The 12,880-nt window shown below is 42.5% G+C and overlaps 1 protein-coding gene across 1 annotated transcript in view; it reads left to right on the top strand.

The window, feature by feature from the left end:
- Positions 1-2,771: 2,771 nt before the first annotated feature.
- FBXL7 (F-box and leucine rich repeat protein 7) overlaps positions 2,772-12,880 on the top strand; it is a 403,508-nt gene continuing 393,399 nt past the window's right edge. The window contains exon 1 of the mRNA XM_066243937.1: positions 2,772-2,903. Within this exon, the coding sequence (XP_066100034.1) occupies positions 2,867-2,903 (37 nt within the window). The 5' untranslated portion in view covers positions 2,772-2,866. The remainder of the gene's footprint in view (positions 2,904-12,880) is intronic.

Raw genomic sequence — 12,880 nt, forward strand, 5'->3', positions numbered from 1 at the left:
CTCATATGTGCCTTGACTGGAGAGAGGGGGCTACAGCTGAGCCAGTGACTTGTTGCTCAAACCAGCGACCCTGGGCTCAAACCAGCAACCTTGGGTTTCAAGCCAGTGACCTTTGGGTTCAAGCCAGAGACCATGGGGTCTTGTCTGTAATACCATGCTCAAGTCGGCAACCCTGTGCTCAAGCTGGATGAGCCCATGTTCAACCTGGTGACCTCGGAGTTTTGAACCTGTGTGCTCAGCACCCCAGGCTGACACTCTATCTACTACCATGCTACTGCCTGGTCAGGCTACACCTTTATTTTAAACAGGTATAGTGCTTTCCTTTCTTTTTGCTTAACTCTGCTTTTTTCCCCAAGCATTTACATTGACTATGACAACATGTATTCATATTTTATAATTGGAAGGATGCTATAAGTTAAGTTTCTTTTTCTATTTTGTTTTAAACTAAAATTTCTTAAATAGGATTGTCATTATCTCCCTTTATGGAAGGCACTTTAATTTAAAAAGAGATAAATGTAGTTAGTCATTACAATTTACTCTTCAGTCTTAGCTTTGCTTTGATACTAGAGACCCTGGAAGGCAACTCAATCATAAAAAGGAAACAGTGACTCCAGGTGAATAACAGCCAGGTCAAGAGAGGTGGTCAAGTTGGGAGGAGAGGACTCGAGAACCTGAATTCACTAGGCACTAACCAACTGAGTGACTCTAGATATTTAAACTATTTAATCTTGTTTCTTCTGTCAGCTTTATGATCTGCAGACCTCAGACTAGGAGCATCAGGGAGATAACAGCATGCAAACAAGCAAGTTGTCAACACTGCCCCATATGTCAAGATGTGCTCTATTGTTCCACCACCTTGTGGAGGGTTGCTCTTCAACTAAGCCTCCTTAAATGGAGATGGAAAATCACAAGGGTCAGATGAGAGGAAACACTTGGGTTTACGCTTTCAGGTGGACTCTCTGAACACTCATTTAACTCTTCCAAGTTTTTGACACCTGTACCTCTTATTTAGGGTCCATGCCACAAACTGTGAGTTGACTCAACAGGTATGAGAAGCACATATTGTTAGCCAGGCCAACAATTCAACAGTGAATAAGATTCTAGATATGAAAAGATGAATTACAATTCTGTCTTTAATCCACACTGGGACACTTGAAATGTTGCCAGTGCACCACAAAACTATCTAATCCTGTCCTTCAAAATAGATACATTTATGATCTTTTTCTTTCAATACATGATCTTTCTTGCACAAGAAATCTAGATGTAATTTTTTTGATATATAATGTTTTATCCTTAAGAATGAAAATTGTACCAAATTAAATTACCCTAATAGAATCTGTTGGAAGTCAGATCACTAACAATCTTTGCATATGGTTGTAAGTCTTTTAAGAAACAAGTAATTTTTTAATTAACCAGTAAAAACTATGGTTCTCTATGAGCTATCATATATGCTTAAATATAGTGCATATATAGGTAACATTATGTATGGTTAATTTCATTCAAAACGTCTAACACCTATAAGGAGAAACTGCTGTGTGCTTGCCTCTTTACAAAGAAATTCACGTTCTGAATGTTTGAGTATTTACTAAGATGCAATGTTATAAAATTCTAGGTATTTACATGGAAAACAAATACAACATTAAGAAGAATTTTCTTTTTCCATTTAATGGAGGGAACACGAAAGGGCCACTTTAAGGCTCTAGAATTGCCATATAAATCTCCACAAGAAGTAGCAATTTATAAAACAATGGATAACGCCAACTACAAGAAAAAAAATCATAGAAGCAGGGAGAAAATATACTTCCTGGCTGGGAAGCTCTTAAAAGTTCTGAGCCAGGAAACCTCCCACACCAGAACGGTGAATGTCTTTGGCTCTCCAATGACTCCCTGCTAAGTTCCCCTCAAGTTTTCCCTCCCCCTCGCCTCCATTCTCCGCCTAAGTCCCCCAACGTGAGACCACAGCAGAATACCAGCATATATACCTGAAATTGCCAGACACAATCAGACTCTGAGGCATGTTTATTTTAAATGCCCACACACCTAAAATAGGCCATATTTGCAGGCATAGCGAAGGGATTTCAAACGACGCCTGGAAGCTCATCTTACAAATTGGGGGCCAAGCCAGTAAAAGAACAATAGTAAAACGCAGCCAAGAGCACGTTCCTTCGCTCAGAGTGGTTCACGGGTGGCGCGAGGGCCTGCGCGGAGACCGGGGCCGGGAGCCAGAGTTCCGAAAAGGAGCGCTGCCCCTTTAAAAGGCCGCGCATCTCCGGGCCGGCCTTCCTCCCTGGGGCTCCAGCTGTGATTGACGCTGGGCGGCGAGAGGAGGCGCCTGGCGCTAACAAAAGTCCAGCCCGCGGGCGAGCGGTGCCGGGTCGCGAGTCTCAGCTCGATTGGGGCACCCGCAACAAGTGGCCGCCGCGCCCATCCCCGGGGAAGCCGCGGGAGCGCCAGGGCGCGGGAAGAGGCGGCCGAGCCGGGGAGCCCTGGCCACCCGCGCGGCTCAGCGCCCACCGCAGGGGGATCGGGGTGGGCGGATGGGGACCCGGCGGCGGCGGCGCGGCGAGCCTCTGGGCGGCCCCGGGGCGCGGGCTCTCCGCGGCGCTGCGCCCGCCGGCCGTGAACGCGGATTCTAAGAGCGGCGGCTGCCCCCGGCCCCACCCGGAGCCATCGGGGGTGCCAGCAGGAGACCGATCGCCCCCTCCCACCGGAGTGCAGGGGCGGCTCCCGGCCGGACATCGGCCCCGGAGCGTGGGGTATGCGCAGCTAACGGTCCCGTCGGACCGGCTTTCCTCGGGCGGAGCGCGCAGGCGGTGCGCCCAAGCTATGGAGTGTCCCGGGAGACGGCGGGCATGACGGCGGCAGGATGGGCGCGAACAATGGCAAACAGTACGGCAGTGAGGGTGAGTGGGCCGCCCGTCCTCACACTCTCGGATCGCGCCTCCCTCCCTGCCCCTCTCCCTCCCGTCTGGGAAGGCAGATTCTCGCCCGCTGCGGTGGCGCACACCTATTTGGCACCCTGTCCGGTGTCACCTTCCCCTTTAGCACTGAGTGTTCAGGCACCCCGAGGATGCTTTCCTACCGTGGGGGTCCCTTTCAGCAACTTCCCAGGCTGGGACGGCTCAGGTTGCATTGCTGCCGTATTTCTGCACTGTGTGCCTCAACTTTCCCACCCTGGGCATCTGGACTGTAAGATGACGGTTTGGCAGATGGCGGAAGACGTTTTTCAAAAATAACGCAGTGAAAACTTTTTCAGGCCTTTGTGCTCCATTCCCCTGTAGCAGGAAAAACTTCAAGAAGTAGTAGTTAAGTTTCCATTCTCTGCTCACTGCCCCTGGGCTGACAGCTTCGTGAAACCGACCACCTATGGGCCCTGTGAGGTGAGGAGGGAAGGGGGGGGGGCTTTGTCTGGACTTTCTCGGGGCTCAAGACGGGCAAAGGACCATCTGTTCCACGGGGCTGGAAATTGCACAGAAATATTGCCTGTCAAGTGGGAACTTGGAAGTTAGAGAAACTTTAAACTCCACCTCCTCCTAAAAGGATGATGGATGTGTGGGTTGGCTTCCCCCTCGCCCCTCCTCCCCCTCTTTGCATAAAACCGTAGTGTTGTCACCCATTTGATTAACAGCATGCCCCCAGTATGCATATGGCAAAGGCATTTTCGTAGTTCAAAAGTTAGAAAGGTTGGTCTCTCATGAACTTGGCTGGAGGGGCGTGGAATAGACTGGGGAGGTTTACAGCCCGGCCCCAGAGGACAGGCGGTTGCAAACCGGGTCCAGCGCCTGCAGACGGGTAGGAATGCGGAATGGCTATTCAGCATGTGGTGTTTGGGAAACTCCTATCATGCTACTCAAAACTTTGAGTTGTGGCCGCAGAGTGTGGATGTCTCTCCCCGTGTTTGTGGCTGTGTTCGTTCTCAGCAGCTTTGTGAAATTACAGCTGAAACCTATCCTAAAAAAATCCTTTTGTTTAAATCATTCTCTCCCAGATCACCATGTTTTGCATTCCACATGTATGTGAAATAACATATATTTCCTTACGTATGTTATGTGAGATTTTGTTGTTGTTTTGGTGACTATTTTAAAAAGCTTAAAAGGTTGTCTTTTTAGATAGCGAATGTGGAAGTATGCCCCCAACAAAGATTATTGGAGAATCTTAGCTACTCCCCCAAACTTTTTAGAGTTCATTTAAAAAAAATTTGTTAAAAAATGGAAGGCTTCTTACTCTATTATTGAAAATCTTTCGTGGAGTGAGTGTATGCTTGTCAAGTCTGGATGTGCTACTTGAACACTGGGGGGGGGGAGGAGGATACCCTAAGAGGAGTGCAGATTTGTTGCTCTGTGTTCTTGAACAAAACCCCTGCACACTCCCCCTAATCCTCTGCAACTTGTTCTTCTATCCCAGTGTTCTCGTATTGTACAGTGTGTGGTGTATGACGACTTCCTGTCTGAACAGCAGAATTTTCAACCCTTGGGAGAGAAAAGGAGAGACAGAGAACTAATGTTCTCCAGCTGTTATCCGTAAATGCTACCTCTGCATTTTCACTTCAGCAGAAGTGAAATTTTACTGGGATCAGATTTAGATACGCTGTAGATGTTTTATAGGAAAAACCTCTTGGGCTCAGCTGATTCAAGGGGACCAATAGGAAGGTTGGAAGGTTAACTGAGTTTTGGCTGGAGAGAACATATTGTGTTTAGTTTGCATCAACTCTCTTCAAATGCATGGAAATTCCTCTGATAGGCAAGGCAGAAATAGTGAGATATAAGTAACAAGTACTCAAACAAATCTTTTCTCCCCCAGTTACACTGGGTCTCTCCTAATAGGATTGTTACACATGTAAGTGGGTATGGTCAATTTTGTTACATTGTGTTAATGGAATGTAAAATCTATGCAGACAAGCCTGTTGGAATTTGATGCATCAGTGCCCTCCATCTTTCTTATCTAAATCACAGAGCAAGTGAAAGCAACTCCTAGAAGTAGTTATCTCTATCATCACAGGAGACAGAATTAAGACAGATTTAGTGGACTTAGTGCAATTTAGGTGTGGTATATTTCAAACATAAAGGGGAAATTACCACTAAATGTACATATCCATAGACCACAGTGAGATCACTCAACTCTTGCACACTGGTGTTTGTGTATACTTTTAAAAACCTGCAATTAAATTATACTTTAAAGTAGACACTACCATATAAATGTAAACCCCCTTAAGTTTTACAAATAGTGTTGAGTTATTAGAATGTTTAAAAATTCAGCATTATTTCATATGTAATCTACTTTCTCTTGCTTCTGAAAAATGCTATTTTCATTAAAACAACAATAAAGGTTATTCCCAGACTTACCCTAGCAGGTGAAATGGTGCAGAGACTTGCTTCTTAGAGTAATCCAGCGGCCTTGGCACCACTTGGGAGCTTGTCAAAAGTGCAGAACCTTGGGGGCCTCCTGGAACTACTGAGTCATTTATCACATGCGCAATGGAGTTTGGGGGAAGTCTGTGCGTAGAGCACAGAGCATTGACTTGGGAGTCTGGAAATTTGATTCCAGTTTCAACTGAGCTACTGTGACCTTGCTCGATTCCCCAAATCTTTGGGTCTTTCTTCTCTAAAGTGAGGAGAGAAATTCTTTTTAGGCCTGATTTGTTATGATCTATCTAATCTTTGACCATGTCATTCATTTTGTTCTGCTCTTCAGGGACAGTTTACCGGAGGAGATTAGCCTTGTGGGGAGACATGTTTTAATAAATAGAGAAGTTAAGACTATGATTGCCCCGAAGTCAGTAAACGCTCTTCTTGCTTTTGCCATTCTGTTTATCTTCCTCACTCATTTTCACCTCCTCTCCTAACTTAATCAGTTCTGAAATTCCTGCTTTTCTCCCTGTAAATCAACAAGTGTTTCCAGAGTGTTTTGTTTTCCTAAATACTTAGTGAACATTTAGATTAATGATTTAGTCTACAACCTTTTAGGCAGACTGGGATTTTGCTCCAGAAAGAAGTTACCTTACCATTCCTGATTATTGTCTTTCTAGAAACATAAGCAAATGTCTAAATGATGAGTATGTTATGGTAAATTCTTTAAGAGGCTATTTTTTTCTCTGTTTATATTCATAAGGTGTGAATTTCAGCCCCAGTGTAGATGTTCACAGAATGAGGTGTGGGGGGTGATTGGAAGCCATTAGAACCATTAGCTTTGACTCCAGTTAAGCCAAATAAACACACCTCTGTACAAGTAGGAAGAGAGAGCTGCCTTCCCTGCCTTTTAAGGTTTTTGAGTGTCACTCTCACTTACTCATTGGTTTCATTGTTATGTTTATTCTACTCCAGCAGGTCTGAGACAGCAATATTTAAACAATGTTAACAGCTCCTTTGCAAAGTCCTGTGTGTTAGTGAATTGCAGCTGATGAGGCTGCAGTAATAGATAGGGTTTGATTCTTGGCAGCTCTGATGCTCCATCAAGAGCCTTGAGTCCCTTTTCACAGATCTGTGATGTCAGATATCAGAAGAACCAGTTGCCCGAGTGCATAAGTCATCACAAATCTATCACCATCTTGGGGAACATATCTTGAAATAGTGATGATGGCAGGTAACATTTATTAAGTGCTTACTATGTCCAAGCATGATTCTAAGCCCTTGACATGCACTGACTCACGTAATTCTCATGAGGACCCTATGGCAGTGGTCCCCAACCCCCGGGCCGTGGACCGGTACCGGTCCGTGGGCCATTTGGTACCGGTCCGCAGAGAAAGAATAAATAACTTACATTATTTCCATTTTATTTATATTTAAGTCTGAACGATGTTTTATTTTTTAAAAATGACCAGATTCCCTCTGTTACATCCATCTAAGACTCACTCTTGATGCTTGTCTCGTAAGTTCGACAATTATATTTAAAAATACCACAATTTTTACTCCAGTCACATAATTTTATTTTGTGCATATATCTGTCCTACACTAAAGGCCGGTCCGTGAAAATATTTTCTGACATTAAACCGGTCCATGGCCCAAAAAAAGTTGGAGACCACTGCCCTATGGGACAGGTACTCCTAGGGTTCTCATTTTATGGACAAGAAAACACAGCTGCAGAAAGGATGGTCATTTTCCTAGGGTCTGGCAGCTAGTTTGTTGGAGTTGGAACTCAAGGCCACGTCAGTCTAAGCCCAGAATCCTTTATTCATTCATTCACTAACACATACTTATTTCCTACCACATGTTGGGGACACTTCTAGATTCTTAGGATATATCAGTAGACTAATAAAGATCCTGTCCTGGTCAGTCTTGTGTGTGTGTGTGTGTGTGTGTGTGTGTGTGTGTATGTGCGCATGCGTGTAGGGGAAGTTAACACGCACACACACACACAAAATAATTTAGTAAACCATGTGATGTGATACATTCCATTTGGCTACATTTTCTAAATAAAGAAAGTCATCAGTTTAATACTATTTAGAGTTTGGAGGTAAAGGAGGTTCCATTTTTAATTAGATTGGTCACTTTGGGCCTTATTGAAAAGTTAGCATTTAGACCAAGACTTAAAAGAAATGAAAGGCTGACCTCTGAGGGTGCAAGGAGCATGTTGACTTTGACCTAATGTGTTATACCAAGGTGAATACTCTCTGTGCTGGAGGGCATAAATCACCATTCTCTGCAAGGGTCCCACATCAGTCTTCTGTAGTCAGCTGCAGGGAACAAAGTCAGTCTGGCCACTGGGCATGTGTTTTGGTTTGTTTGTTTAGAACCTTTGTAAATATGTTTCACCCAATTGTATGAGGTATTTTGTGACTGCCTTTGGGAAAAGGAAAGAGGATCCTAGGACCTTCTCTTTTTGCTGGGAAAGGTGGATGTTGCTTGATTTACTGGATACAAAAAGATACTTCCAAAGGTCTCCGTAATTCTTAGCTAGAAGTATGTCGTTGTCTTTTGTCTCCAGTCAATAATTTTATTCTCATAAAAATCAGAAGATAAACGATACTGATTCTTCTGTTCAGTACAAATCAAAGCATTAGTGAAGCTAGCAATACCATCTTTGGTTGTCTGACAATGACAAGATATTTTCAGAGATGTGGAGAATTTTTTTGCATATTTAAAAGAGGTAACTTTTCTTTCCCCTTGGGAATTCACTCACCAAGAACTTTGTCTTAACTCCTTCTGCGCTTTGAAACAGAATGAACTCTGGCTTGATTTGAACAACTAATGATCACTTTTGCCATTACCTACTGGTGTTTCAAAAGCTGCTTAAACAACTTTGCTTGGTTGTTTGGTGACATTTTCTAGATATCATGCATCCTAAAGTGGTGTCAGGAATGTATTGAGATACATGACAGCATTTTGAATAAAATCTACAGTAAATAAGTTCCCTGAATCATGAAGAAGGGAGTAAATGGAGTTTATAAACTTAACACATTAAAAATAATGCTTGAATAGATGTCATGATGAAAATTAAATTTTGGAGTGCTGAGCAAAGACCAATGTAAGTCACTAAAGGTAGATTTGGCTCAGTCTGAGGAAGAGCTCTTGGTGAGAGCTGCCCCCATCTGAGAAAGGCTACCTAATAAGTCAGTGAGTCCTCCTATGTGGGAAGGCAGAGGCCATAGTAAAGGTTGGTGTGCCAGAGATTTCTGCATCCAGTAAGGGGTCTATCACAAACACTACATCAAGCTTCCTAGCAAACACTCTGTCCTGTGCACCTATGTTATGTTTGAGAAAGTGGTATTGTTTTGTTCTAGGTCATATTGCTCCTTTTTCTTCCTCAAATACCTCTCTAGCATTTTAATTGTTAAAAGTACTCCCTTAACCCACTATATTTGGGTTAGTTCATTCTCCCCCTTCCATTTATATCTATCTAGATATATTTAGGTATTAACTGGAAAATTTACTGCTTTTACTTATTTTCCTGCTTTCTGTAAGACATAACCTTCTTCATCAAAAATTTGGTTTGATAAATGACTTCTACTTTCAGTGCAGTCATGGATACAAGCTCTACTAGCATTACTGTTAATTTTATTAGTATCCTAAAACATGTAGATCTATTCAGTATGAAGCAAGACCTTTAATTGTGCTTATGTTCCATGTGTTGAATGAATGTTTCATCTTTGTGTATAAGACTTTTAATTGGTATTATTGGTTCATGCTATTTGAGCAGAAGCCACAGCCACACCGAGTGATACACTTTTGTCCAGCATATGCCTACTATGAGTGAGCCAGGGTAGCATGGGTAATAAAGTCCGTATCAGCTGAACTTTCCCTGCATGTAGCTATATTTCTTTGTTCTGATTATAAAAATTTAGACTTTTTTCCATTCGCTCACTGCACTAAATCTCTATATAGAGTAGGACTTGTTCTCGAGGTTGAGTGTCTAACTGAGAAGCCAAGCAGGGATGCCAATGATTTCAGAATGAGATGCTAAGTGCTCACTCCCAGGACCCCCCTTTTGCAGTGTGCTAAGTATGGCTGTAACAGAGAAGAGGGAAGCATAGGGAAGAATAGAGCTACTCTCCAAAGAGTGACAGCTCTGGACAGGGTCCATAATTCCCAGAGTCCCTAAAGGACACACGTGTGTTCTAAAACAACTATAACAAAGCAGATATATTGGAAGAGGAACTTACAACTTTGGGGAAAACTAAACATTTTATTAGGAGACTCTCTCTAATTCTTCCTTCAAATCTTCATGTTCTGTTCTTCATCTGGTTTATTTCACGGAAAAGGGTCCCTGTGGGTTCTGTAGGTGAGGACCATGGAGAGTCTCCGAGGAGGGGCAGAAATACCTGACTGGCCTGGGTTCTTCCCTGATTTGCAGCTCTGCACCAAGGACAGTGGAAGCCTTTGGGCAAATGCTTTCAAAGTATGCTAGTTCATACCCTGAAGACTACCACTCAAACATCAGACATGAATAATCGTTAACCATCTCTGAATTTTCCTCGCTAATGAAATACAAACACATGGCCAACATTTCCCCTGTTCCATGGTTGAATGGGTGGAGGCTGTGTCTGTAAATCTTTACTGGGCTGTGCATTAGGTGTGCTCATTCTATCAATTCCTATTTAAATTCTAAACCACTAATGAAATGAAAAACAGTTGTTAACACTGTGTGAACATGTAATTGTAACTTTAGAAGCCCTGGGCAATGTGTAGAAATGTTATTAAAATATTTTTTTGTTTGCTACCCTTTCTGTGGTAAATTTCTTTGCTGCATTTTTCCCCCAAGCAGATGTAGCAGTGGAAAGAGAATCAAAATTTCTAGAGAAAAAAAAAAGTTAGGAATACTTCTTGTACTTATGAATTGACTTTCTGGCTGCAAGGAACCCACTTTTAGGCAAGGTGAAGTCAAGAAAAGGGTACTTATAGGTGCAGTTGAACCTTTTGACCCAGATGAGTACTTGTGTCAAATTACGGGAGTATCTGAGATCAATCCAAGACGGTGGACAGGTCTTACATATTCTAATTGTCAGAGGCAGCTCAGGCCTCAGGAAGAAGAGGAACAGGTCTCCAACTGAGAATGGAGTGGAAGGAGGAATAGAAGAACAAGGAAGGGGAGGAAGAGAACAGCAGTGGATGGGAATTTGGGCATTGATTGCCTTCAAATGTAAAGAGCAGACTCAATGTTTCACTCACCTCTCTTTTCCTAAAACTATCTTAGTTCTCGGAACAAAAAAATGATTAATAGGTATTTGGTCTGTGTGGCTTTTGGTAAGTTTATTACATTTCTGGCCATTTTAATAATAGCATTTAACAATTATTGAGCACCTACTAGGTGCCATTTCACCCTCTGAGCATGTCACACACACATTTAGTTCATGGCAGCCAGGGAAACGGGCTCAGATGATCCTGTTTTATAGATGTCAACACAGAAGCAGAGGCAGGCTTACCCTTGCCCAGGGCACACAGCTGACGAGTGGACCGTCAGGCCTGAAACTCCCATGTCTTTGCTAGAGTCTACACCTCTCTCCCCTGTGCCCATGACCTTGTCATTGTTGTAGCAGCCAAAATTCTATCCATCTTTGTTTTGTTTGTGTACTTCAGAGAATTGCCGTGATGAAGAATTATACATGAAAATAAACAAACAACCCAAGTTTTATGGATAGGTGACCAAAAATGACATCTTCTGAAGGGAACTTGATTCTCTCAAACAACAGTTGGCTGACAAATTGGTAGGCTATCCAGTGACTATAGTAACTTTAGTGCATAAAGTAATAAAGTAATTAGCATATTCTTTAGAACAGGGGTCGGAAACCTATGGCTCGTGAGCCAGATGTGGCTCTTTTGATGGCTGCATCTGGCTCACAGACAAATCTTTAATAAAAAAATTAATAACGTTAAAAATATAAAACATTCTCATGTATTGCAATCCATTTATTTCCTACCGCTCATGTTCATGGTTGCAGGTGGCTGGAGCCAATCACAGCTGTTCTCCGGGACAACACCAAATTTTTATTGGATAATGCATAACGTACACAGGTCGTTGTATGGCTCTCATGAAATTACACTTTATAATATGTGGCGTTTATGGCTTTCTCAGTCAAAAAGTTTCCTGACCCCTACTTTAGAGTCTACAGAGCACAAAGTAGAGCTGAGAAGCTGTCCTTCTGAGTGACCAGAGCATTATGAACCTTTAATTATCTCTGCCCTGGGATAGCTCTTGACCTGGTATAGCCATGGTACCTGCCCACAAACCAAAGCTAGAAAAGGATACAAAAAGGTGCACACATCTTTTCCCCCTCAGTCAGCAGTTTATAATTCATATCTTTTATTTCCTTCTGATTTCAAACCTATGGATGTGCGACTACCATTCAAATGGAGAATTATTTCTAATATCCACTTGAAAATTTACCCTTTTCTTTGGCCAGCCCCTGGGAAAGTTTTTCATGGTTTTGCTCATGAAATTGCTTTGGAAACTAGAAAGCTTTTAGAAATTAATCTCATTTATCATCACAGGGACTGTAAGAAAGGCGTCCATTATTGCTCTCAGTTTAGAGGCAAGGAAACTGAGGCCTGGGAAGATGAAATGACTAACCTTCATGTTAGAGTGAAGATTAGATGAGACCAATCTATTCTACATTTAGTGAACTTTCCATGTATCATTATCACTCTTCTTTAAGTCCTGTAAGAATAAAAGGATATACTTATGCTGGAGGATATTCCTGAGTATTTTAAATTGCTTGCACCCAGGGATGAACGTGGAGATTTGCAAGCATATGTCCTTTAATTGCTTTCATGTGTCTACTAGAAGTAGAGAGACCTGGCTACCTATTAGTCACCTCAGGCCACAGAGCTATGCCATGGCACAGGGGAGCAGCCGTACAGTGATACAGTTATTATAATGTGAACACATAGTGAATTATTTTTGATAAATGTTCATGTCAAAATGACATTCTTCATTAGAGTGAACTTGCTAGTCAATAAAATGCAGGTGGGGCTTCGAAGGGTATTTCTGTCCTCTGAACACCTGTTTGCCGGGATAGAGAACGTAATTTTACTGCTGAGGAGGTCAGCCGATGAGCTCTAAAACTGGGGACCCTCAGCATCACAAGACTCCTGATTCTGTTGTTTCTTGGGGCCTTTAATATTGAATAACCACATTTCGTAGAGGTCTTCAGAAGGGTCTACATCCTGGGGCAAGCCCTTTTGGATGAGTTGATACCAAAAGTCATTGAAGTTCTGTCATGGTTGTGATAGAAATCCATAGTGCTTATTTAGTCTCTAGTTAAGCAAATTGCTCAACTTTTTTATTCATTACCTTCTACATTTTTTCTATTTCTTTGCATTTATGCATTGCTTATCCTACCATATGCTCACCCAGATGTGAATATAACCCTGTTTCCATTGTTATAAAGTACCAAATCCATAATTCTGCAGGTTTTCATAGAGGCACCAAGTCCAAATAAGTTTTTGAA

The sequence above is a fragment of the Saccopteryx bilineata genome, chromosome 1, assembly GCF_036850765.1.
Source record: "Saccopteryx bilineata isolate mSacBil1 chromosome 1, mSacBil1_pri_phased_curated, whole genome shotgun sequence".
Lineage (NCBI taxonomy): Eukaryota > Metazoa > Chordata > Mammalia > Chiroptera > Emballonuridae > Saccopteryx > Saccopteryx bilineata.